Source organism: Trachypithecus francoisi, unplaced genomic scaffold, assembly GCF_009764315.1.
Source record: "Trachypithecus francoisi isolate TF-2019V2 unplaced genomic scaffold, Tfra_2.0 Lachesis_group12, whole genome shotgun sequence".
Classification (NCBI taxonomy): Eukaryota; Metazoa; Chordata; class Mammalia; order Primates; family Cercopithecidae; genus Trachypithecus; species Trachypithecus francoisi.
In genome coordinates this window covers 4,444,230-4,467,313 of record NW_022681457.1, presented here as the reverse complement: position 1 = coordinate 4,467,313, position 23,084 = coordinate 4,444,230, and the positions used below count along the sequence as shown (strand labels likewise).

The 23,084-nt window shown below is 57.8% G+C and overlaps 3 protein-coding genes and 1 pseudogene across 11 annotated transcripts; all 4 read left to right on the top strand.

Moving 5' to 3' along the window:
• Nucleotides 1-321: 321 nt before the first annotated feature.
• Nucleotides 322-3,287, top strand: KCNA7 (potassium voltage-gated channel subfamily A member 7). The gene is given in 3 exon segments (XM_033223958.1): nt 322-1,164; nt 1,167-1,276; nt 2,435-3,287. Coding segments are annotated over 3 exon segments (1,368 nt in total). The 5' UTR covers nt 322-722; the 3' UTR covers nt 3,251-3,287.
• Nucleotides 3,288-11,540: 8,253 nt separating this feature from the next.
• Nucleotides 11,541-16,483, top strand: NTF4 (neurotrophin 4). 8 transcript variants are annotated; one of them, XM_033223973.1, is made up of 3 exons: nt 11,541-11,681; nt 12,747-12,870; nt 15,528-16,483. In XM_033223973.1, the coding sequence occupies exon 3, from the start codon at nt 15,540-15,542 to the stop codon at nt 16,077-16,079; it is 540 nt and encodes a 179-aa protein (XP_033079864.1). In that variant the 5' UTR covers nt 11,541-11,681; nt 12,747-12,870; nt 15,528-15,539; the 3' UTR covers nt 16,080-16,483. The 8 variants fall into 8 exon arrangements, with proteins under 8 accessions (XP_033079864.1, XP_033079860.1, XP_033079866.1 ...); XM_033223969.1 differs by having other exon boundaries at nt 12,747-12,993; XM_033223975.1 differs by lacking the exon at nt 11,541-11,681 and adding an exon at nt 11,792-11,944.
• Nucleotides 16,484-19,072: 2,589 nt separating this feature from the next.
• On the top strand, nt 19,073-21,286 carry LOC117091547 (annotated as a pseudogene).
• LOC117091543 (choriogonadotropin subunit beta) lies at nt 21,006-23,079 on the top strand. 2 transcript variants are annotated; one of them, XM_033223967.1, is made up of 3 exons: nt 21,575-21,991; nt 22,344-22,511; nt 22,748-23,079. In XM_033223967.1, exons 1-3 carry the CDS (start codon nt 21,977-21,979, stop codon nt 23,060-23,062), a joined length of 498 nt encoding a protein of 165 aa, XP_033079858.1. In that variant the 5' UTR covers nt 21,575-21,976; the 3' UTR covers nt 23,063-23,079. The 2 variants fall into 2 exon arrangements, with proteins under 2 accessions (XP_033079857.1, XP_033079858.1); XM_033223966.1 differs by having other exon boundaries at nt 21,006-22,511.
• The last annotated feature ends 5 nt before the right edge of the window (nt 23,080-23,084 follow it).

The following is a 23,084-nucleotide window of genomic DNA, read 5'->3' as shown; positions in this document are numbered from 1 at the left end:
CTGGCCAACATGACGAAACCCCGTCTCTACTGAAAAAAAAAAAAGAAAAAAGAAAAAAAATTAGCTGGGCTTGGTGGCACCTGTAATTCCAGCTACTAGGGAGGCTGAGGCAGGAGAATCGCTTGAACCCGGGAGGCAGAGGTTGTTGCAGTGAGCCGAGATCCCGCCACTGCACTCCAGCCTGGGCAACAGAGGGAAACCGTGTCTCAAAAAAAAGAAAGGAAAGAAGGAAAGAAGGAAGGAAGGAAGGAAGGAAGGAAGGAAGGAAGGAGGGAGGGAGGGAGGGAGAGATGGGGGTAGGGAGGAAGAAAAGAAAAGAAAAGAAAAGGCCACCGCAACCGAAGGCTCAGATTCTGACGAGACACACACACGTGGAAACTTGGAGAGACGCAGGACAGGATCCCGGCGGCAGAGGGACAGAGGGAAAGGGGACCCCGGGACGGGAAAGGCGCAGAGCAGGTGCGGGCGGCGGCGGCGGGGCAGGTCGGGTGTCCCGGCAGAGGGCGCGCGGTCGCCCTGTCACCCTCCGCTCCGCCGGGGTCACAGTGCCCCCTCCCCCGCGCCCTGGCCGCCCTGCCGGGCTATTTTTATGCGCGGACACCGGACACCGGGCTGGGGCTGGGGCAGCGGCGGCGGCGGCGGCGGCGGCCGAGGCGGGGCCGCACCGGGGCCGGGCATCGGGGCCACACGTCCGTTCGCGGGTCGCCGGGGCTGCGCGCGCCATGGAGCCGCGGTGCCCACCGCCGTGCGGCTGCTGCGAGCGGCTGGTGCTCAACGTGGCGGGGCTGCGCTTCGAGACGCGGGCGCGCACGCTGGGCCGCTTCCCGGACACTCTGCTAGGGGATCCCGCGCGCCGCGGCCGTTTCTACGACGACGCACGCCGCGAGTACTTCTTCGACCGGCACCGGCCCAGCTTCGACGCCGTGCTCTACTACTACCAGTCGGGCGGGCGGCTGCGGCGGCCGGCGCACGTGCCGCTCGACGTCTTCCTGGAGGAGGTGGCCTTCTACGGGCTGGGCGCGGCGGCCCTGGCGCGCCTGCGCGAGGACGAGGGCTGCCCAGTGCCGCCGGAGCGCCCCCTGCCCCGCCGCGCCTTCGCGCGCCAGCTGTGGTTGCTCTTCGAGTTTCCCGAGAGCTCGCAGGCCGCGCGAGTGCTCGCCGTAGTCTCGTGCTGGTCATCCTCGTCTCCATCGTCGTCTTCTGCCTCGAGACGCTGCCTGACTTCCGCGACGACCGCGACGGCCCGGGGCTTGCTGCTGTAGCCGCAGCTGGCCCGGTGAGAGGCGGGGCGTGGGTGGAGATGGGCGGGGTTTGGGAGGAGATGGGCGGGGTCCAGAGGGGACCTGGCCAATAATAAGGCAGGGCCAGGGGCTGCTAGGGGTGGGCCAGCCAAAGACAGGGTGGGCGGGAGGCGGGGCCTGAGGATCCGAGTCAGAGGACCGGCCCCATCAGAAGGTGGGGTTGAGGTCAATGAGAAACCCGGTGAGCAGAGAGCAGGGCCCTTGGTGCAAGGGGTAGGAGGACAGGAACCTTAAAAATCAGAGCTGAGGGGGCCCAGGAGAGCCTGAAAACTCCGGGGTCTGTGCGGTTGGGAAGGATGTGCTGAGGGTGATGAAAGCCAGGCCCTGAATAACGCCCGCTGAGGGTGCTGGAGCCCGAGGGGTGAGAGTATGAGAAATCTATGGAAAGAAAGCCAGGCTTAGGGGCCAGAGGAGGGGCCTAGTGCTCAGCTTGCAGAGGTCTTTCTTTCTTTCTTTCTTTTTTTTTTTTTTTTCTGTGCCCAGGCTGGAGTGCCATGACGCTATCTTGGCTCACTGCAAGCTCCGCCTCCCGGGTTCAAGCGATTCTCCTGCCTTAGCCTCCCAAGTAGCTGGGATTACAGGTGCAGGCCACCACGCCCGGCTAATTTTTGTATTTTTAGTAGAGATGGGGTTTCACCATGTGGGCCAGGATGGTCTCTATCTCCTGACCTCGTGATCCGCCCGCCTCAGCTTCCCAAAGTGCTGGGATTACAGACGTGAACCACTGCGCCTGGCCTCATTGTAGTCTGGGCTGGGACTGGGGAGGGCAAGGAAAAGCTAGGCACAAGGTGGTGGGGCCAGGGCAGGGACCCTCCCCATCTAGAAAATCAACACTGGAGGCGGGACTTTCAGAGAGAAGAGGTTGCACCCTACTCAAACATGAGTTTCCACGCATGAAGGGGCAGGAGCCACCTCTCCAGCCACCCACCAGGTCAGGAAACCAGAAAGTCAATGGCCCAGGGATGATCCCTGGGATCCTGGGAGGAAGTCTGGAACAACCAGGTCACCGAGGGCCTTGGTGCAGCGGCTACTGACCAATGTGTAAAGAGGAGCTGGGTATTTAAATGATGATTAAGGCTGTCCCCGTGTCCCAGCCCCAGCCTGACCCTCCCTGAACACTTTCCTCCCTGCAGTTCTCCGCTCGGCTGAATGGCTCCAGCCAAGTGCCTGGAAACCCACCCCGCCTGCCCTTCAATGACCCATTCTTCGTAGTGGAGACGCTGTGTATTTGTTGGTTCTCCTTTGAGCTGCTAGTACGCCTCCTGGTCTGTCCAAGCAAGGCGATCTTCTTCAAGAACGTGATGAACCTCATCGATTTTGTGGCTATCCTGCCCTACTTCGTGGCGCTGGGCACCGAGCTGGCCCGGCAGCGAGGGGTGGGCCAACAGGCCATGTCACTGGCCATCCTGAGAGTCATCCGATTGGTGCGTGTCTTCCGCATCTTCAAGCTGTCCCGGCACTCAAAGGGCCTGCAAATCTTGGGCCAGACGCTTCGGGCCTCCATGCGTGAGCTGGGCCTCCTCATCTTTTTCCTCTTCATCGGTGTGGTCCTCTTTTCCAGCGCGGTCTACTTTGCCGAAGTCGACCGGGTGGACTCCCATTTCACTAGCATCCCTGAGTCCTTCTGGTGGGCAGTGGTCACCATGACTACCGTTGGCTATGGAGACATGGCACCCGTCACTGTAGGTGGCAAGATAGTGGGCTCTCTGTGTGCTATTGCCGGCGTGCTGACCATTTCCCTGCCTGTGCCTGTCATTGTCTCCAATTTCAGCTACTTTTATCACCGGGAGACAGAGGGCGAAGAGGCTGGGATGTTCAGCCATGTGGACACGCAGCCTTGTGGCCCACTGGAGGGCAAGGCCAATGGGGGGCTGGTGGATGGGGAGGTACCTGAGCTACCACCTCCACTCTGGGCACCCCCAGGGAAACATCTGGTCACCGAAGTGTGAGGGACAGTTGAGGTCTGCAGGACCTCACACCTCCCTAGAGGGAGGGAGGGAGGGCAGGGTGGAGGGCAAGACTGGGGGGAGGGGATTGGGTTTAGGAAGAGCTAGGTTAAGTGGTAACAAATCGGGAAACACTGAGTCTTGTTGGGTCTTGGGTTGTGTGGTTTGGTAGCTCCTGTGGGTATCTCCTGAAGCAGCAGCGAATGGCAATGGGTTGTGTTGTGTTAATGAAGACTCAATTGGTTCGTATTACACTGAGTTGTGCAAAGCTCATGGAGCCTTTTGGGGTAGTGTTGAGATAGGTTTGGTCATATCATTTTGTGAGTTTCCTCGTCAGTGTGGGGTTTCGTTGGGTTGTGAGTCTGGGTGAGGGTTGTCTAGCTGCATTGTGTAGGATTCTGTGGTTTGGTGGGTCCCCTAAGGCCATGTTGGGTCAAGTTAGATGGTCCCCCATGGCATGGTTGAGATTGATTGTGTGTGGTGTTCAGTTTCATTGAGACATGATGGAAATTGTGTAGCTTTGTGATTCTTCTAGGGCCATGTTATTTTAGGTTCTGTGAACTTGTGAGTCATGTAGAAATGTGAAGAGTCAAGCGGTAGAATTTGAGCTTTCTAGGTAACAATTGGGTTAAGTATGTATGACCAAATTAATCTTGTAGAATTCTACTGGGCTGAATTGTGTAGAGGTGTGTGGCTGGACATTTTTCACGGCCACAGTGAGTTGTGTTGAATTGTACAACCATATGAGACTTGTAAGGCCAGTTCAGTTGGGTCATGCCACTGTTTGAGTCTCATAGGGCCACGTTGAGTTGAGTTCCATTGAGTTGTGTCACTATGTGAGTCCTATAGGAAGTTGGGTTGAGTTGGACTGTGTGAATGAGTTCCATAGGGCCACGTCGGGCTGTTTTGCGTTTAGTGGTAGCACCAGGACCCAAAGGTAATAGCAATGAGGAAGCATCATGTATCAGGGAGCAAATGCGGTGGCGAGGGCTCTGGGAGATGTGCTGAGCTGGCTCCCCAGCTCACTGTAGGGGGCGGGACTGGATTCTGTATCCATGGGATTGGGTGTTCATCCAGAGGTGATTGGGGTGAACTAGGAAAAGGTGGATGCTCCTCCTGTTTACCCCACATCCACTTTATTGTGCTGTTCACCCCCAATCTCCCCTACAGTTTTATGCTCAGACACGGAGGTCAGAACCACAAGGGAAGGGGGAGAGGGGGAGAAAACTGTACTCTGTCCAGACATGATAGAGGGACAGAGCCAAAAGGATGGGGAAAGAGACCCAGAAAAAAGAAGAGATGGAAACCCAGAGAGACAGAGACCCAAAGGGAGCAACATAGAGACTCAGGGAGAGGAAGACAAAGACCTGGAGGGTGGGGTATGGCAGAGATGCAGAAAAGGGGAACAGAAATCCAGAGGGAGAAAGTGACAGAGACCAAGAGCGGGGGATAGAAGCCGGGCGAAGTGGCCCACTCCTGTAATCTCAGCACTCTGGGAGGCCAAGGAAGGGGGATTGATTGAGGCCAGAAGTTCAAGACCAGACTGGGCAACATGGTGAGACCCCATCTCTACAAAAAATACAAAAATTAGCTGTGGTGGCACATGCCTGTGATGCCAGCTACTCAGGAAGCTGAGGCAGAAGGATCCCTTGACCCTGAGAGATAGAGGCTGCATTGAGCCATGATTGCACCACTGCACTCCAGCCTGGGTGACAGAGGGAGCCCCCATCTCAACAAACAAACAAAAAGAGTGGGGGGACAGAGACCCAGAGGGCAGTGTCAGGTGCCCAGAGTTGGAGACAGAACAACAGAGTCTCAGGGAAAGAGAACCACAATAGAAAAAGGCAGAAAAGGCCGGGCGTGTGGCTCATGCCTATAATACCAGCACTTTGGGAGCCCGAGGCGGGCAGATCACGAGGTCAGGAGATCGAGACCATCCTGGCTAACATGGTGAAACCCCATCTCTACTAAAAATACAAAAAAATTAGCCGGGTGCGGTGGCGGACGCCTTTAGTCCCAGCTACTTGGGAGGCTGAGGCAGGAGAATGGCGTGAACCTGGGAGGCGGAGCTTGCAGTGAGCTGAGATCCGGCCACTGCACTCCAGCCTGGGCGACAGAACGAGACTCCGTCTCAAAAAAAAGAAAAAAGAAAAAGGCAGAAAAAGTTGGTGCCCGTGAACCCAAGAGTGACATACAGTCTATTCCATAGAATCACAGAACGATCCTGAACCAGGCCTGTCACCTACCCTCCCCACAGCTCAGGAAGGCTGTCAGACAGGCTGGGGGCCTCACTCTGTTTTCCAGGGGAGAAACCTGAGTCTCAAGAGCAGGGGAGTGGCTTCCCAAGGTCTTGCAGCTTGTCCCCAGGGGCCAGGCAGGCTGTCTGTCTGCTTCACATGTCCCTGTCAGCCTGCTGGGGCACACAGGTCCTCCTGAGTTCCATAGTCTCATTTTTTACAGACAGGGAAACTGAGGCTCAGAGCGGCGGATGTTACTCAAGGTCACAAGGCCGAACATTTTCAGAAGTCTTTCAGAACTCAAAGGGCATTTAGAGGAGAAGGAAGGCTGAAATCACTAACACATATAGGGCTTCCTTTGGTAACAAAGTACTTTACTTGGATTAATTTATTAAAACCTATCCAGTGGTTTACAGACTGTTGTTGTTATTTTTAGCCATACCCACCCCTTTTTTGGGTCAAATAAATCTTCCTTAGAGACACCAGTGGGAAGCATGGGAAGGGAACTGGTTGGAGGAGAACACGCCTCCTCTTGGCAACTCAAAATGCAGCTCAGGAATTCAGTGCGGAAACCCCTGGTTTCATCTGAGCACCTTTTCATACAGCTAAAGAGAAGAAGGCACAGAAGGTGGGAAGAGTTTGATAATGGTGGAAATTAATAGAAGCTTTAGGTAGTCACTTGTCTCTGAAATGGAGAGAAAGCCACATTTAGGGACAGAATGGAGACGGACCTCACCGTGACAAGAGACAAGTCGGACTCCACACAGAGACCTAAAGAGGAGATGCAGAGAGGAACTGAGGCCGGGAGGGAGGAGGGGCCCAGAGCAAAAGAGAGAAATCCAAGGGCGAGGGGGAAGAGGGCAGATGGCCGGGAGGGGGGACAGAGACCCCCACAATGGGAAAGAGAAGCAGTGACCCCAAGAGAGAGGATGCAAGAGACTCAGAGAGAAGGAGACTGCGACCCAGCGAGGGAGGACAGATATCCAGAGAGAAGAAAACTGGGACCCAGAAAGAGGGGGGGACAGACACCTGGGGGGGAACAGAGACCAGAGAGAAGGGGGACAGAGACCCAGAGAGAGAGAGGGACAGAGACCAGAGAGAAGGGGGACAGAGACCCAGAGAGAGAGAGGAACAGAGACCAGAGAGAAGGGGACAGAGAGACCAGAGAGAGGGGGACAGAGACCCAGAGAGAGAGGGGGACAGAGACCACAGAGAGAGAGGAACAGAGACCAGAGAGAAGGGGGACAGAGACCCAGAGAGAGAGAGGGACAGAGACCCAGAGAGAGAGAGGAACAGAGACCAGAGAGAGGGGGACAGAGACCCAGAGAGAGAGAGGGACAGAGACCCAGAGAGAGAGGAACAGAGACCAGAGAGAAGGGGGACAGAGACCCAGAGAGAGAGAGGGACAGAGACCCAGAGAGAGAGAGGAACAGAGACCCAGAGACAAGGGGGACAGAGACCCAGAGAGAGAGAGAGGGACAGAGACCCAGAGAGAGAGAGGGACAGAGACCCAGAGAGAGAGAGGGACAGAGACCCAGAGAGAGAGAGGGACAGAGACCAGAGAGAAGGGGGACAGAGACCCAGAGAGAGAGAGGGACAGAGACCCAGAGAGAGAGAGGGACAGAGACCCAGAGAGAGAGAGGAACAGAGACCCAGAGAGAGAGAGGAACAGAGACCAGAGAGAAGGGGACAGAGACCCAGAGGAGAGAGGAACAGAGACAGAGAGAAGGGGACAGAGACCCAGAGAGAGAGAGGGACAGAGACCCAGAGAGAGAGAGGGACAGAGACCAGAGAGAGGGGGACAGAGACCCAGAGAGAGAGAGGGACAGAGACCCAGAGAGAGAGAGGAACAGAGACCAGAGAGAAGGGGACAGAGACCCAGAGAGAGAGAGGGACAGAGACCCAGAGAGAGAGAGGAACAGAGACCCAGAGAGAAGGGGACAGAGACCCAGAGAGAGAGAGAGGGACAGAGACCCAGAGAGAGAGAGGGACAGAGACCCAGAGAGAGAGAGAAACAGAGACCCAGAGAGAGAGGGACAGAGACCAGAGAGAAGGGGACAGAGACCCAGAGAGAGAGAGGGACAGAGACCCAGAGAGAGAGAGAGGAACAGACCCAGAGAGAGAGGAACAGAGACCAGAGAGAAGGGGGACAGAGACCCAGAGAGAGAGAGGGACAGAGACCCAGAGAGAGAGAGGAACAGAGACCAGAGAGAAGGGGGACTGAGACCCAGAGAGAGGGACAGAGACCCAGAGAGAGAGAGGAACAGAGACCAGAGAGAAGGGGGACAGAGACCCAGAGAGAGAGAGGGACAGAGACCAGAGAGAAGGGGGACAGAGACCCAGAGAGAGAGAGGGACAGAGACCCAGAGAGAGAGAGGAACAGAGACCAGAGAGAAGGGGGACAGAGACCCAGAGAGAGAGAGGAACAGAGACCAGAGAGAAGGGGGACAGAGACCCAGAGAGAAAGAGGGACAGAGACCCAGAGAGAGAGAGGAACAGAGACCCAGAGAGAAGGGGGACAGAGACCCAGAGAGAGAGAGGGACAGAGACCCAGAGAGAGAGAGGGACAGAGACCAGAGAGAAGGGGGACAGAGACCCAGAGAGAGAGAGGGACAGAGACCCAGAGAGAGAGAGGGACAGAGACCAGAGAGAAGGGGGACAGAGACCCAGAGAGAGAGAGGGACAGAGACCCAGAGAGAGAGAGGGACAGAGACCCAGAGAGAAGGAGCACAGAGACCCAGAGAGAAGGGGGACAGAGACCCAGAGAGAGAGAGGGACAGAGACCCAGAGAGAGAGAGGGACAGAGACCCAGAGAGAGAGAGGGACAGAGACCAGAGAGAAGGGGGACAGAGACCCAGAGAGAGAGAGGGACAGAGACCCAGAGAGAGAGAGGAACAGAGACCAGAGAGAGGGGGACAGAGACCCAGAGAGAGAGAGGGACAGAGACCCAGAGAGAGAGAGGAACAGAGACCCAGAGACAAGGGGGACAGAGACCCAGAGAGAGAGAGAGGGACAGAGACCAGAGAGAGAGAGGACAGAGACCCAGAGAGAGAGAGGAACAGAGACCCAGAGAGAGAGAGGGACAGAGACCAGAGAGAAGGGGACAGAGACCCAGAGAGAGAGAGGGACAGAGACCCAGAGAGAGAGAGGGACAGAGACCCAGAGAGAGAGAGGAACAGAGACCCAGAGAGAGAGAGGAACAGAGACCAGAGAGAAAGGGGACAGAGACCCAGAGAGAGAGAGGGACAGAGACCCAGAGAGAGAGAGGAACAGAGACCCAGAGAGAGAGAGGGACAGAGACCAGAGAGAAGGGGGACAGAGACCCAGAGAGAGAGAGGGACAGAGACCCAGAGAGAGAGAGGAACAGAGACCAGAGAGAAGGGGGACAGAGACCCAGAGAGAGAGAGGGACAGAGACCCAGAGAGAGAGAGGAACAGAGACCCAGAGAGAAGGGGGACAGAGACCCAGAGAGAGAGAGAGGGACAGAGACCCAGAGAGAGAGAGGGACAGAGACCCAGAGAGAGAGAGAAACAGAGACCCAGAGAGAGAGAGAGACAGAGACCAGAGAGAAGGGGGACAGAGACCCAGAGAGAGAGGGGGACAGAGACCCAGAGAGAGAGAGGGACAGAGACCCAGAGAGAGAGAGGAACAGAGACCCAGAGAGAGAGAGGAACAGAGACCAGAGAGAAGGGGGACAGAGACCCAGAGAGAGAGAGGGACAGAGACCCAGAGAGAGAGAGGAACAGAGACCCAGAGAGAGAGAGGAACAGAGACCAGAGAAGGGGACAGAGACCCAGAGAGAGAGAGGGACAGAGACCCAGAGATAGAGAGGAACAGAGACCAGAGAGAGGGGGACAGAGACCCAGAGAGAGAGAGGGACAGAGACCCAGAGAGAGAGAGGAACAGAGACCAGAGAGAAGGAGCACAGAGACCCAGAGAGAGAGAGGAACAGAGACCAGAGAGAAGGGGACAGAGACCCAGAGAGAGAGAGGACAGAGACCCAGAGAGAGAGAGGAACAGAGACAGAGAGAGAGAGGGGACAGAGACCCAGAGAGAGAGAGGGACAGAGACCCAGAGAGAGAGAGGAACAGAGACCAGAGAGAAGGGGGACAGAGACCCAGAGAGAGAGAGGGACAGAGACCCAGAGAGAGAAGGGGACAGAGACCCAGAGCGAGAAGGGGACAGAGACCCAGAGAGAGAGGGGGACAGAGACCCAGAGAGAGAGGGGGACAGAGACCCAGAGAGAGAAGGGGACAGAGACCCAGAGAGAGGGGGACAGAGACTCAGAGAGAGGGGTGGACAGAGACCCAGAGGGGGCAGGGCAGAGACCCAGAGAGAGAGAGGGACAGAGACCCAGAGAGAGAGAGGAACAGAGACCAGAGAGAAGGGGGACAGAGACCCAGAGAGAGAGAGGGACAGAGACCCAGAGAGAGAAGGGGACAGAGACCCAGAGCGAGAAGGGGACAGAGACCCAGAGAGAGAGGGGGACAGAGACCCAGAGAGAGAGGGGGACAGAGACCCAGAGAGAGAAGGGGACAGAGACCCAGAGAGAGAGGGGGACAGAGACTCAGAGAGAGGGGTGGACAGAGACCCAGAGGGGGCAGGGCAGAGACCCAGAGAGAGAAGGACAGACCCAGAGTTGGAGGGAGACAGAAATCCAGAGACAGGAGGACAGAGATCCAGACAGGGAGAAGACAGAGATCTGGAGATAGGGGGACAGAGACTGTTTCTCAGCCACTGTGTTTGGAAACCTCATCCCTACTATCCCCTCCAGGACTAGAAGCTAGAAGCTAGAGTCCTCCTGCTATGGGGCAGGATGTAGTGGGTGTTTAGGAACAGGGAAGTGTGGACAAGCCAGAGTGGTGACCCAAACACATACCCAAAGCCTGGGAAGTGCCCCCCCCCCGCCGCCAATAAATAACTGGAGCGGCCTTGTGTGTGAGGAGCAGGAAACACCCTAGCGGGGGACACCCTCCCGCCACCTTGCCATGCTATATTTAGGCAGAGGGGGTGTGGGATGACCCCCGAGGCAGGTGTCCATTTTCCTTCTGAAAATAGCACAGGCAGAGGGAGGCAGAGTCTCAGGGTGGAGGTGTGGTGGGGTGAGGAGCCCGGCTGCCTCATGACTGTCCTGGGACACTCTAGCTCCGATCCCATCCCTGTCTTTCTGAGGGTCTCTCAGGGGCTCTGTCCCCTTCAAGGGAGGGTCTGCCCTCACTCTCTCTGGGCCTCTGTCTTCTCTCTGGGCTTCTGCCCTCCCCCACTCTCTCTAGTCTTGATCCCCCTCTTTCTTTTGGTCTCTCCCCACTTTTCCATGCCTTCATCTGTCACCGCGCACCATTTCTGGAAGGAGCTGATTGTTCTTAAGACACATCTGTCTATCTCTGGGTCCTATGTACCTTGCATGTCTCTTATCCGAGCTCAGGACAAGACCCTCTCCCCGGTCCCCATCCAGGAAATTCCAGGGGAGAGGAGTATGCGGGAGCCCCCACATCCACTGTCTCCCCGGGCCTGGGGCCTTATCACTGCCCAAGCCCAGCTGGTTAATGTCTGGCGTGGAGCTCCTGGGAAGTGGGGAGGAGAGCAGAGAGTGGGAATCTGCCCCGGGATTGACACGCAATTGGCAAAAGACGGCAAAGGAATCTCAGGCCCAGACTCCTGGGGCTAATGGAGGAGGAGGCTGGGGGCTGGACTCCTGAGTCTGAGACGGGGCGGGGTTGGGAGGTGGTGGGGGGAACTGTGGGCTTAGTACTCAGGCGCCTGGGGCTCGGGGGAGAAGTGGCTGGGGTCGCAAGTCCTGGGTCTGAGGGAGGAGGGGCTGGATGCCTGGACTCCGGGGTCTGAGGGAGGAGGGGCTGGGGGCCTGGACTCCTGGGTCTGAGGGAGAAAGGGCTGGGGGCCTGGACTACTAGGTCTAAAGGAGGAGGCGGCTGGAGACTGGGACTCCCGTGACCAAGGCGACCGGGTTGAACGAGCCAGGCCTGGCTTCCAAGGTCCCGGCACGCCTGTGCAAGGCAGGATCCCCCAGCCCCTCCTCTGCCGTCCGGCGCCGCCCCGCCCCCGCCCCCGACCCGGGCCCTGCAGAGCGTGAGCAGCTAGCAGCCGGCGGGCCAGCGAGCGTCCCTGCAGCCAGCGAGCAGGAGGAGGAGCTGCTGCTGGGCCGAGGGCAGCTGGGGGAGCCAAAGAGGGCGCCCCAGGTAAGAGCTCCGAGCCTCCTCCCCCGGGATTCCGGCGTCCTGGTCGCCCTGCCCTCGGGTGGGGAGGGACGGGGGCGGGGCCGACGGGGGCGGGGCTTGGCTGAGGAAACTGAGGCAGGAGGGAAGTGTCCCAGATACGCAGCCGGTTTCCTCTGAGGGGTCTCAGGAGTCCAGACCCCCCACCCAAATCTGGAGGATGAGGAACCCAGAGTCTGCATTTCTTAGTACCCGAGAAGGAGGAGCCTGAATTCCAGAACTCCTGGGTCTGAGAGAGGAGGGCGCTGGGAGCCTGGATTCCTGGGTCTCAGGGAGAAGGGCGCTGGGGGCATGGACTCCTGGGTCTGAAGGAGGAGGGCACTGGGGGCCTGGACTCCTAGATCTGAGGGAGAAGGGCGCTGGGGGCATGGACTCCTGGGTCTGAAGGAGAAGGGTGCTGGGGGCCTGGACTCCTAGGTCTGAGGGAGAAGGGTGCTGGAGGCCTGGATTCCTCCTGGGTCTGAGGGAGGAGGGCGCTGGGAATCTGAACTCCTGGGTCTGAAGGTGGAGGCCCTGGGGTCTGAGGGAGAAGGCAGTCCTGGTTGGGTCAGCCTGGGCTCCTTTCACTCTCCACCCTTCCCCTTTCCTGTACGGAGGAACCAGGGCAGGCAGTCACTCCAGGTATGTGCAGAAGTCTTGGGCGGGCCCTGGCCTGTCCTGTGAGGAGGGAACATTCCAGGAAGCAGCTTGGGGAACCAGGGCTTCTTGAGTGTGGGCCCTCAGGGACCCAGGTGTCCAGGTCAGTTCCGCCCCATCTGGGAGATGAATGGGCTGAGAGGGATGTAATCTCTTCCAGCCTGCTTCATCCACTGCCTCTCCCTTCCCCTCTTCTCCCCTCCCCTCCCTCCATCTGCTTCCCATCCCAGCTAGGAGCCATCACCTGAGTAGAAAAGGGGCCTCTGAAAAGGGGGCGGGGCCTTGACTCCTGGGTACCCTGAACTTCAAGAGGAACTCTGGGGAGGGGGTGTTCAGGGATTTGGCCCCTTCCCCACCTGCCTCTATAACCTGTCTATTCTTTTCTTCCCCTAGGTGGTTGCCCCCTCCCTCTCCTGAGATGTCAGGAAGGAGGGGGCCACCTGTGTCCTCCACAGGGACCCCCGGAAACCTGGGGACTCCCAGCCCCAGAGCTCCGAGGTGGAGGAGGTGCTGACAGGTCTGGTAACCACTGACTGTTTCCCAGTCTTCTCCACGCTACCCTTTCCCAGAACCGCAGGCTTCCAGAATGTTGTAGAGAAACTGCGACATCCACGCCTCCACCAGCCTCTCCCAGCGCCAGGTCAATTTCACACACGGGAAAACTGAAGCCTGTCTCAGAGGGGCAGCGTTTTACCTCCTTAGTGGCAGTTTTGAGGTGAAATGGGGTCTCCCTAGGATTCCAGATTGTGGCCTTTCTCCAAATTGTGGAATGTGGCCAGGCATGGTGGCTTGAGTCTGTAGTCCCAGCTACTCAGGAGCCACAGCAGGAGGATTGCTTGAGCCCAGGATTTCAAGTGCAGTGGGGAAATATAGCGAGACCTGGTCTTAAAACAATTTGTGGCCGGGCGCGGTGGCTCAAGCCTGTAATCCCAGCACTTTGGGAGGCCGAGACGGGAGGATCATGAGGTCCGGAGATCGAGACCATCCTGGCTAACACGGTGAAACTCTGTCTCTACTAGAATAAATACACAAAAAATTAGCCGGGCGTGGTGGCGGGCGTCTGTAGTCCCAGCTACTCAGGAGGCTGAGGCAGGAGAATGGCGTAAACCTGGGAGGCAGAGCTTGCAGTGAGCCGAGATCGCACCACTGCACTCCAGCCTGGGCGACAGAGCGAGACTCCGTCTCAAAAAAAAAACTTTGTTTGGGACCAGGTGCCATGGCTCATGCCTGTAATCCCAGCACTTGGGGAGGCCAGAGTAGGAGTATCACTTGAGGTTGGGAGTTCAAGACCACTCTGACCAACATGGCGAAACCCCATCTCTACTAAAAGTACAAAAATTAGCTGAAAAACTGGCAGGCACTTTTAATCCCACCTACTCAAAAGGCTGAGGCTGGAGGAGAATCCCTTGAACCCAGGAGGCAGACATTACTGTAAGCCGTGATTGAGCCACTGCACTCCAGCCCGGCCAACAGAGTGAGACCCTATCTCAAAAACAAAACAAAACAAAAAAAAGTTTTGAACATCCTCCAAGATTCAAGACTTGAATCCTCCAAGATTCAAGATTCAAGATTCGGTTCCTCAGAGTTGTACAGGAAGGATGGCAGAGTGCAGTTGCCCAGAGTTTAAGTCCTATCTCTGCCATTTGCTGGCTGTGTGACCAGGCACAAATCATTAACCTCTCTGAGCCTGTATTTCAACATTTGTTGCTATTAAGTAATAGTAGTTGAATTTATTTTATTATTATTATTATTTTATTTTATTTTATTGAGACGGAGTCTCGCTCTGTCGCCCAGGCTGGAGTGCAGTGGCGAAATCACGGCTCACTGCAAGCTTTGCCTCCTAGGTTCACGCCATTCTCCTGCCTCAGCTTCCCAAGTAGCTGGTATTACAGGGGCCTGGTACCGCACCCAGCTAATTCTTTGTATTTTTAGTAGAGACGGGGTTTCATCGTGTTAGCCAGGATGGTCTCGATCTTCTGACCTCAAGATCCACCTGCAGGCTGGGCGCGGTGGCTCAAGCCTGTAATCCCAGCACTTTGGGAGGCCGAGGCGGGCGGATCACAAGGTCAGGAGATCGAGACCATCCTGGATAACACGGTGAAACCCCGTCTCTACTAAAAAGTACAAAAAACTAGCCAGGCGAGGTGGTGGGTGCCTGTAGTCCCAGATACTCGGGAGGCTGACGCAGGAGAATGGCGTGAACCCGGGAGGCGGAGCTTGCAGTGAGCTGAGATCCGGCCACTGCACTCCAGCTTGAGCGACGGAGCGAGACTCCGTCTCAAAAAAAAAAAAAAAAAAAAAAAAAGAGCCACCTGCCTCAGCCTCCCAAAGTGCTGGGATTACAGGCCTGAGCAATCACGCCTGACCATTATTATTATTATTGTGGTTTTTTTCTTTTTTTTTTTTTTTCTTTTTGAGACGGAGTCTCGCTCTTTCGCCCAGGCTGGAGTGCAGTGGAACCATCTCGGCTCACTGCAAGCTCCACTTCCCGGGTTCACGCCATTCTCCTGCCTCAGCCTCCCAAGTATCTGGGACTACAGGCACCTGCTACCACTCCTAGCTAATTTTTTTTTGTATTTTTAGTAGAGACGGGGTTTCAATGTGTTAGCTAGGATTGTCTCGATCTCCTGACCTCATGATCTGCCCACCTCGGCCTCCCAAAGTGCTGGGATTACAGGCGTGAGCCACCTTGCCCGGCCTTATTTTTATTTTTGGGACAGAGTCTCACTCTGTCGCCCAGGTGGCAGGGCAGTGGTGCGCTCTCGGCTAACTGCAACCTCTGCCTCTCAGATTCAAGTGATTCTCCTGCCTCAGCCTCCCGTGTAGCTGGGATTACAGGTGCGCAGCACCATGCCCGGCTACTTTTGGTATTTTTAGTAGAGACAGGTTTTCACCATGTTGGCCAGGCTGCTCTCGAACTCCTGACCTCAAGTGATCCACCCACCTCAACCTCCCAAAGGGCTGGGATTAGAGGTGTGAGCCACAGTGCTGGCCTGTAGTAGTTGAATATTTATTATTAATCTACAAGTTGGGCATTACGAAAGTCCTAGATATAGGGTCCCCCAAACTTCTAGAACAAGGACTTCCCCACAATCCTGGAAGGCAAGCCTCCCCTGTCCCCACTGAAGTTTTCACCCCCTTCTCTAATCCCAGCCTCCTTCTCTCTGTCTCCAGGTGCTCCGAGAGATGCTCCTCCTCCCCTCATGCTCCCTCCCCATCCTCCTCCTTTTCCTCCTCCCCAGTGTGCCAATTGAGTCCCAACCCCCACCCTCAACATTGCCTCCTTTTCTGGCCCCTGAGTGGGACCTTCTGTCCCCCCGAGTGGTCCTGTCTAGGGGTGCCCCTGCTGGGCCTCCTCTGCTCCTCCTGCTGGAGGCTGGGGCCTTTCGGGAGTCAGCAGGCACCCCGGCCAACCGCAGCCGGCGTGGGGTGAGCGAAACTGCACCAGCGAGTCGTCGGGGTGAACTGGCCGTGTGCGATGCAGTCAGCGGCTGGGTGACAGACCGCCGGACCGCTGTGGACTTGCGTGGGCGCGAGGTGGAGGTGCTGGGTGAGGTACCTGCAGCTGGTGGCAGTCCCCTCCGACAGTACTTCTTTGAAACCCGCTGCAAGGCTGATAACTCTGAGGAAGGTGGCCCAGGGGCAGGTGGAGGGGGCTGCCGGGGTGTGGACCGAAGGCACTGGGTGTCTGAGTGCAAGGCAAGCAGTCCTATGTACGGGCATTGACCGCTGATGCCCAGGGCCGTGTGGGCTGGCGATGGATTCGAATTGACACCGCTTGCGTCTGCACACTCCTCAGCCGGACTGGTCGGGCCTGAGACCCATGCCCAGGAACTGATCAGGCAGAAAAAGAACAGAGCTGGATGCTGAGATACCTCAGGGGTGGCCCAGCTACTCTAAGGACTCCAGTTTGGGAACTCATCAAATAATCACAAAAGCACAGTTCTCTGATTTTGAGCTCAATCTCTGCAGGATGGGTGAAATCACATGGGTTTTTGGAGGTTGAATAGGAGTTCTCCTGGAGCAACTTGAGGGTAATAATGATGATGATGATAATAATAGCCACTATTTACTGAGTGTTTACTGTTTCTTAGCCCTAATACATAACTCCTCAGATCAACTCTCATGGATTTGATCATTGGTGGCCTTTGGTGTTAAGTGGCTGACTGCTCAGTCTCAGAGGACACCACCTTGCTCATCCTGGAGAGAGGGAGGGCACATTTCATTATGTGGATGGGGAAGGAGAGGAACTGGAACATGCAAGCAGATGGCCAGGGGACCTTGAGAACGTGGTCCACAGAAGGCCTTTAAGTATCTGGGAGCTGGGGTTCAAATGGGAAATCTTCCTTGGTGAGAGGGGGCAGGGGTTGGCTTAGAATATTCTGTTGTGAGGTAATGAGCCCCTCATCACAGGGGGAGTACAAGCAAGGTTGAATGAGAAGTGATCAGGATGCTGGAGAGTTCAGCCCTGGGCGGGGAGCTGGAGTCAGGTTTCTAGCCCTCTTCCCTGTCCCAACCTCTACCCTACATTGGGAAAGAAACAGACCTTAAAATTGTCCAGCTTGATGGCCGGGTGTGATGACTCACGCCCGTAATCCCAGCACTTTGGGAGGCTGAGGCGGGCAAATCACCTGAGGTCAGGAGTTTGAGACCAGCCTGGCCAACATGGTGAGACCCCTGTCTCTACTACAATTACAAAAAGAAATTAGCTGGGCGTGGTGGCGGGTGCCTGTAATCCAAGCTACTCTGGATGGTGAGGTAGAATAATCGCTTGAACCCAAGATGCAGAGGTTGCAGTGAGCCAAGACTGTGCCACTGCTCTCCAGCCTGGGCAAAAGGAGCGAAACTCCGGGCCGGGCTTGGTGGCTCACGCCTGTAATTCCAGCACTTTGGGAGGCCGAGGCATGCGGATCACTTGAGGTTAGGAGTCTGAGACCAGCCTGGCCACCATGGCGAAACCCTGTCTCTACCAAAAAATACAAAAAGTAGCCATGCGTGGTGGCACACACCTGTAATCCCAACTAAGGCAGGAGAATCACTTCAACCCAGGAGGTGAAAGTTGCAGGGAGCTCAGATCGTGCCACTGCACCGCAGCCTGGGCAGCAGAGCTAGACTCCATCTCAAAAAAAAAAAAAAAAAAGTTTTTGGTCAAGGCCTCTGCCTCCTCAACCCCCATTATCTCATCCCACTAGCCCATTCTTCAGACAAGGAAAACTGAGGCTGCCTTCTGCAGCCAGGCCCAGGATCCTACTTACCCCTCCTCCCCCATTCAGGCTTCTGGGGCCCTTCTGTTGGATTTTGCTGGCCCTGTTCAAGGGCCCTCAGTGCACAGTGTCCCCCTGATCCTAGCCAGCGGGCCAGCAAGTTAGAATCTCATGCCCCCACTCAAGCTGGACAACTTTTTTTTTTTTTTTTTTTTTGAGATGGAGTTTCGCTCCTTTTCTTTTTTTTTTTCCTTTTTTTTCCTTTGAGACAGAGTCTCACTCTGTCACCCAGGCTGGAGTGCTGTGGCGCCATCTGGGCTGCAAGCTCCGCCTCCCGGGTTCATGCCATTCTCCTGTCTCAGCCTCCTGAGTAGCTGGGACTCTGGGCGCCCACCACCACCATGCCTGCTCGGCTAATGTTTTGTATTTTTAGTAGAGACAGGGTTTCACCGTGTTAGCCGGATGGTCTCGATCTCCTGACCTCGTGATCTGCGCGCCTCAGCCTCTCAAAGTGCTGCGCCTGGTGACCTAAAGCTCTTTATAGTGAAGAAGTGCCAAGGGAAGCCAGGGACAGACCACAGTCCTTCACTATAGCCTGTCATGTGTTACCCATCACCTCACATGCGTTGTCAACTCTCTCTCTCTCAGGTCCAGCTTTGAGCAAAGGACTTAGGCATGCCCTCCCCCCATCTACACAGACCAGGCCCTTGGGCGGGGTGGGGCATGGCTGCCTCCGTTTCTACATCTCCTTGTTTTCCATCTGTGATTTTGGTCTTTTTGCCACCTTCCTCTCTGTCTTAACTTCCAGTGTCTCTCACCTCTGGGTTAGTACTAATAGCTCCCTTTCCATCGTGGTCTCTTTCTTCCTCCCTGTCTCTCCCCTTTCTTGTTGTATTTCTTTCTCACTCATCAAAGCCCATCTTTTTCACTATGTCCCTGTGCACTTCTCTGTGGGTCCTTCCTCTTTCCCCACCCAGCCTACCCAGTTGGAAGTTTTCAAACAAATCAAAGGCAGACAGGACAGCCGACGATGCCAGCGTGCCAGGGCTGACTCTTTGAGCATGTGCGGGAAGGGTTGGGGAGCCCCGGGAAGTCTACCCCGAGGTGGGCAGGCATGGCAGAGGGAGGAAGCAGCTGGGAGGTTCTGGACACTGGAGCAAAGAGGGGTGTTTCTCATGGATGTCCTGAGGTGCTGGGTGTAGTGCAGGGGGCTCTGTCTCTCTGTCTGGATCTCTGACACCCCCAGGTCTCTGTCCCTCTTTCTGTGTCTCTGTCTCCACCACCCTCTGTGTCTCTGAAATCCTGAACTTCTCTGTCCCCTACTGCCTGCCTCTCTTTGAGTCTCCATCCCCCTCCCCGTGTTTCTCTGTGCCCCTCTTGGGGTCCCTGTCCCTCTGTCTCTGGGTCTCCTTCTCACTCCATCCATCCACATGTCTGCAGGCCCTTCATTGGCTGGGTTCAGAGTGGCGGGTTCTGTCACCTGGGGCAACAGCAACAAGCCAGCACCTGCTTGGCTACAGGGAGGGGGAGGAACCATGGCCAGTGGCACCCTGGCTCTGGGCTGTGGCCCCCCCGCCCCGTGGTCTTCCATCTCTGCAACCGAGATGCCTGGATCCTGGCCCAACTGGCATCTCACCAGCACCTGCGTTGCCCACCGCATTATCCCACCCGTGCCCTTCCCCCCGCCCACGGTGTAGGTGAGCAGACCCTAGGCTGAAGCCCTGCGGGGCCTGGGGACCCAGAAAGCTAGGTGCTGAGTAAAGGGGATTGGGAGCTTGGACTCCTCTCTGAAGGAGGAGGGTCCTGGAGCCCTGGGTCTGAGAGAGGAGGCACCAGGGAAGCTGAATGCCAGGGATTGCAGAGGAAAGGGCTGGGGGCCGACTGGAAGAGGTCAGAGTTTGGGGTGGGGGGTGATACCGACGCCTGAGTCTTTCTAGCTGATGGGCAGCGCCTACTCTCCAGTCCACGGTCGTGGACCCTCTACCTCCGGCTGCAAAGCAGGATTCTCGCATCTGGGCTTTGGACGAGGTCCTCAGCAGATGGGAGACAACCTCTGGCTCGGCCTACGTGCCCAAGACCCATGGCGGGCCCTGCGCCCAGCCCAGAGCCCAGAGCCTGCAGACCCCACGCGGACTGTGGGAATCAAGGATTTAGGAGAAAAGGTAAGGTTTGGGGAGTGCCGGAGTCCGCGGGGGACAGGGCGGGGGACTGCATTTGAGTCCCCTGCACCTTCACATGGGTCTCCGGGTCGCCTTTCCGCAGCTCAGACGCCGCGGCTGGCGCCTCCCACTGACCACAAAGTACCAGCGCAGCGAGACGAGGGCGCAGTACACGGGCTCTCCCGACCCGGACGCGCGCGAATATGTCCGGCCCCAGCCCCTACAACTCGCAGACCACCACCGCGGGGGGCCTTCCCAGGTGGCCGGGTAGAAGCCGGCGCTGGCGAGACGGGGCAGAGTTCCGGGAGCCTGGGACGGGGCCAGAAGAAATCACCGCCTTAGGGCGCGGCTAAAGGGTCTGGGGCGGGATCTGGAGGTTAGAGGGGCTGGGGGAGGGGCTAGGCATTCAGGCCAGGCCAGAAGGACCAGGGACTAGAAATTCACCTTCAGGGCTCCGAAGCTGCTGCGGGGCTAGACCTAGGGCTTTGAATGGGGTAAGAAATCTATGTCTTGGGTATGCCTCCTCCCCCAATCTTGCTCAGGCTCTAATCCCCTGGACGAAGAACCCCGAGCTGTCTGGCCGGCCTTTCACAGTATCCGACCGGGGCGTCCTGGACCGCCGACAGCTCTATCTGACCACCTCGGCGCGGGACTTTCGGTTCTATTCCAAGTAAGCCGGGCTCTCTCTCGGCACCGCCTCCTGCCTTGGCCGGTGCACGCCGAGCCCCTGGGCTGGCTCCCATTCTCTGACCCGGTGGTCTCAGCCTCGAATCCTGTAGCAGCAAGAACCAAAATTCAGGCCCCAACCCCTCCCTCTTTTAGCACCCAGGAGTCCTTAGTGTCAACTCTCAGGAACCGCAGTAGGGACAAGAAGCCTGCACAGCGACTCGAGGGGATTCTGGATCAGAGGGCAGGGCCTGTTTCCGTACTTGAGCCCCCACATACTCCTTCCCAAGGAAGCGAAAGCCCCCGTTTCCTTCGCTAGGATGCGAAAGCTCAGTTTCCAGGACGTTAAGTACCTCGAGGACCCAGGAACGCAGGCTACGGTCCTCACTATCCTGCCCTGCTCCCACAGGACGGAGCTGTCCGGATACCCCCGCAAGGACTCCCTGACCTACTGGAGCTTCGAAGAGACGCCCCAGGTCCGGGGCCACGGCCCGCAGCGGCCGCCCTGTCCGCGCTCCTGCCGGCCGCCCCGACCACCGCGGGTCCGCGTGCCACGCGCCAGGCCGGTGACCTCGGCCGTGCCGCACCGCGGAGCCCTGTCTCTGGCTCAGGAGTCCTACAGTCCCCCGTTGCACCCGCTCCGCCGGCTCGACCGCTTCCGCCCGCTGGAGGCGCCCTGGGGTGGCCCCCACTGGAAGCCCTTGCCGGGCATCCACAGCGTGCCGAAAGCCTACAGCCCCAGAACTCCGGCTCCGGCAGCTGGAAGCCGGCGCTAGTGGGAGCCGGCCGGGCCAGCCCCACCCCAGACACGCCCCCTGGCCTCGGGGCGGAGCCGAGCTCGGGACCTCCGCTCACTAAGAGGGGTCCGGACTACTGTCTATTGGCAGTGTGGGGGCGGGACTAGCCCACATACGCCCACTCGGCTGCGGCATTGCGGGGAGGGGACTAAGTCCAGATAATGTCCTTGGAGGCTGTGGCCCTGCGGGCAGGACACGCACCCTGCGGGCGTATTAAATGAGTTAAATCACCAGAACCACCCACATTTCCGGGGACCGCTCCGGGCATCCTGGCTTGAGGGTAGGGTGGGCAGAGGTCCCTAAGGCTGAGGTGGAGCTCTGGCTGAATCCCTGGTTGGGGGGCATCTGGGTCAAGTGGCTTCCCTGGCAGCACAGTCACGGTGAGGACTGTGGCACAGGAATGCCTCAAGTGGAGGAAGGTTGAGGCTTCAGTCCCGCACCTTTCTCGGGTCACCGCCTCCTCCTGGCTCCCAAGACCGCAGGATAGGCAGAGACAGGTTTTCCTACACCCTACTCCCTGTGCCTCCAACGCCGACTAGACCCTAGCACTCGACCACTGAGTCTCTGAGGTCACTTCACCGTGGTCTCTGCCTCACTCTTGGCGCTGGACCACTGAGGAGAGAGGGCTGGGGCGCTCTGCTGAGCCACCCCTGTGCCTCCCTGGCCTTGTGCACCTCTCGCCCCCGGGGGGATTAGTGTCCAGGTTACCCCAGCATCCTACCACCTCCTGGTGGCCTTGCCGCCCCCACAACCCAGAGGTATAAAGCCAGGTACAGGAGGCAGGGGACGCACCAAGGATGGAGATGCTCCAGGTAAGACTGCAGGGCCCCTGGGCACCTTCCACCTCCTTCCAGGCCATCACTGGCATGAGAAGGGGCAGACGCGTGTGAGCTGTGGAAGGAGGCCTCTTTCTGGAGGGGCGTGACCCCCAGTAAGCTTCAGGTGGGGCAATCCCTGAGGGTGGGTTTCTAAAATGTTGGGGTATCTCAGGTCCTCTGGGCTGTGGGGTGGGCGCTGAAAGGAAGGTGTCCTGGCGGTGGGTCCTGACTAGGAGATGCCGGGAAGGGTCTCTGGGTCCTTGAGGGTGGTGTACCCCAGGGCATGGGAGGGCCAGGGCACGGGGCTGCGGTCTCAGACTGGGCTGAAGCAGTGTCCTTGTCCCAGGGGCTGCTGCTGTGGATGCTGCTGAGCATGGGTCGGGCACGGGCATCCAGGGAGCCGCTGCGGCCACTGTGCCGCCCCATCAATGCCACCCTGGCTGCCGAGAAGGAGGCCTGCCCCGTGTGCATCACCGTCAACACCACCATCTGTGCCGGCTACTGCCCCACCATGGTGAGCTGCCCCGGGCCAGGGGCAGGTGCTGCCACCTCAGGGCTGGGTTCACAGAGGCAGCGGGGGAGGAAGGGTGGTCTGCCTGTCTGGTCAGGGGCTGGGGAATGGGGTGTGGGAGGGCAGGAACAGAGGGCTTCCTGGACTCCTGAGTCTGGGACCTTTGGGGGCAGCTTGGGAGCTCAGCTGAGGCGCTGGCCCCAGGCACATGCTCACTCCGCTATCCACATGTCCTCCAGATGCGGGTGCTGCAGGCGGTCCTGCCGCCCGTGCCCCAGGCGGTATGCACCTACCGCGAGGTGCGCTTCGAGTCCATCCGGCTCCCTGGCTGCCCGCCTGGCGTGGACCCCGTGGTCTCCATCCCCGTGGCTCTCAGCTGTCGCTGTGGACTCTGCCGCCGCAGCACCACTGACTGTGGGGGTCCCAAGGACCACCCTTTGACCTGTGATGACCCCCACCTCCAGGCCTCCTCTTCCTCAAAGGACCCTCCCCCCAGCCTTCCAAGTCCATCCCGACTCCTGGAACCAGCAGGCACCCCGTTCCTCCCGCAATAAAGGCTTCTCAATCTGCACTCTG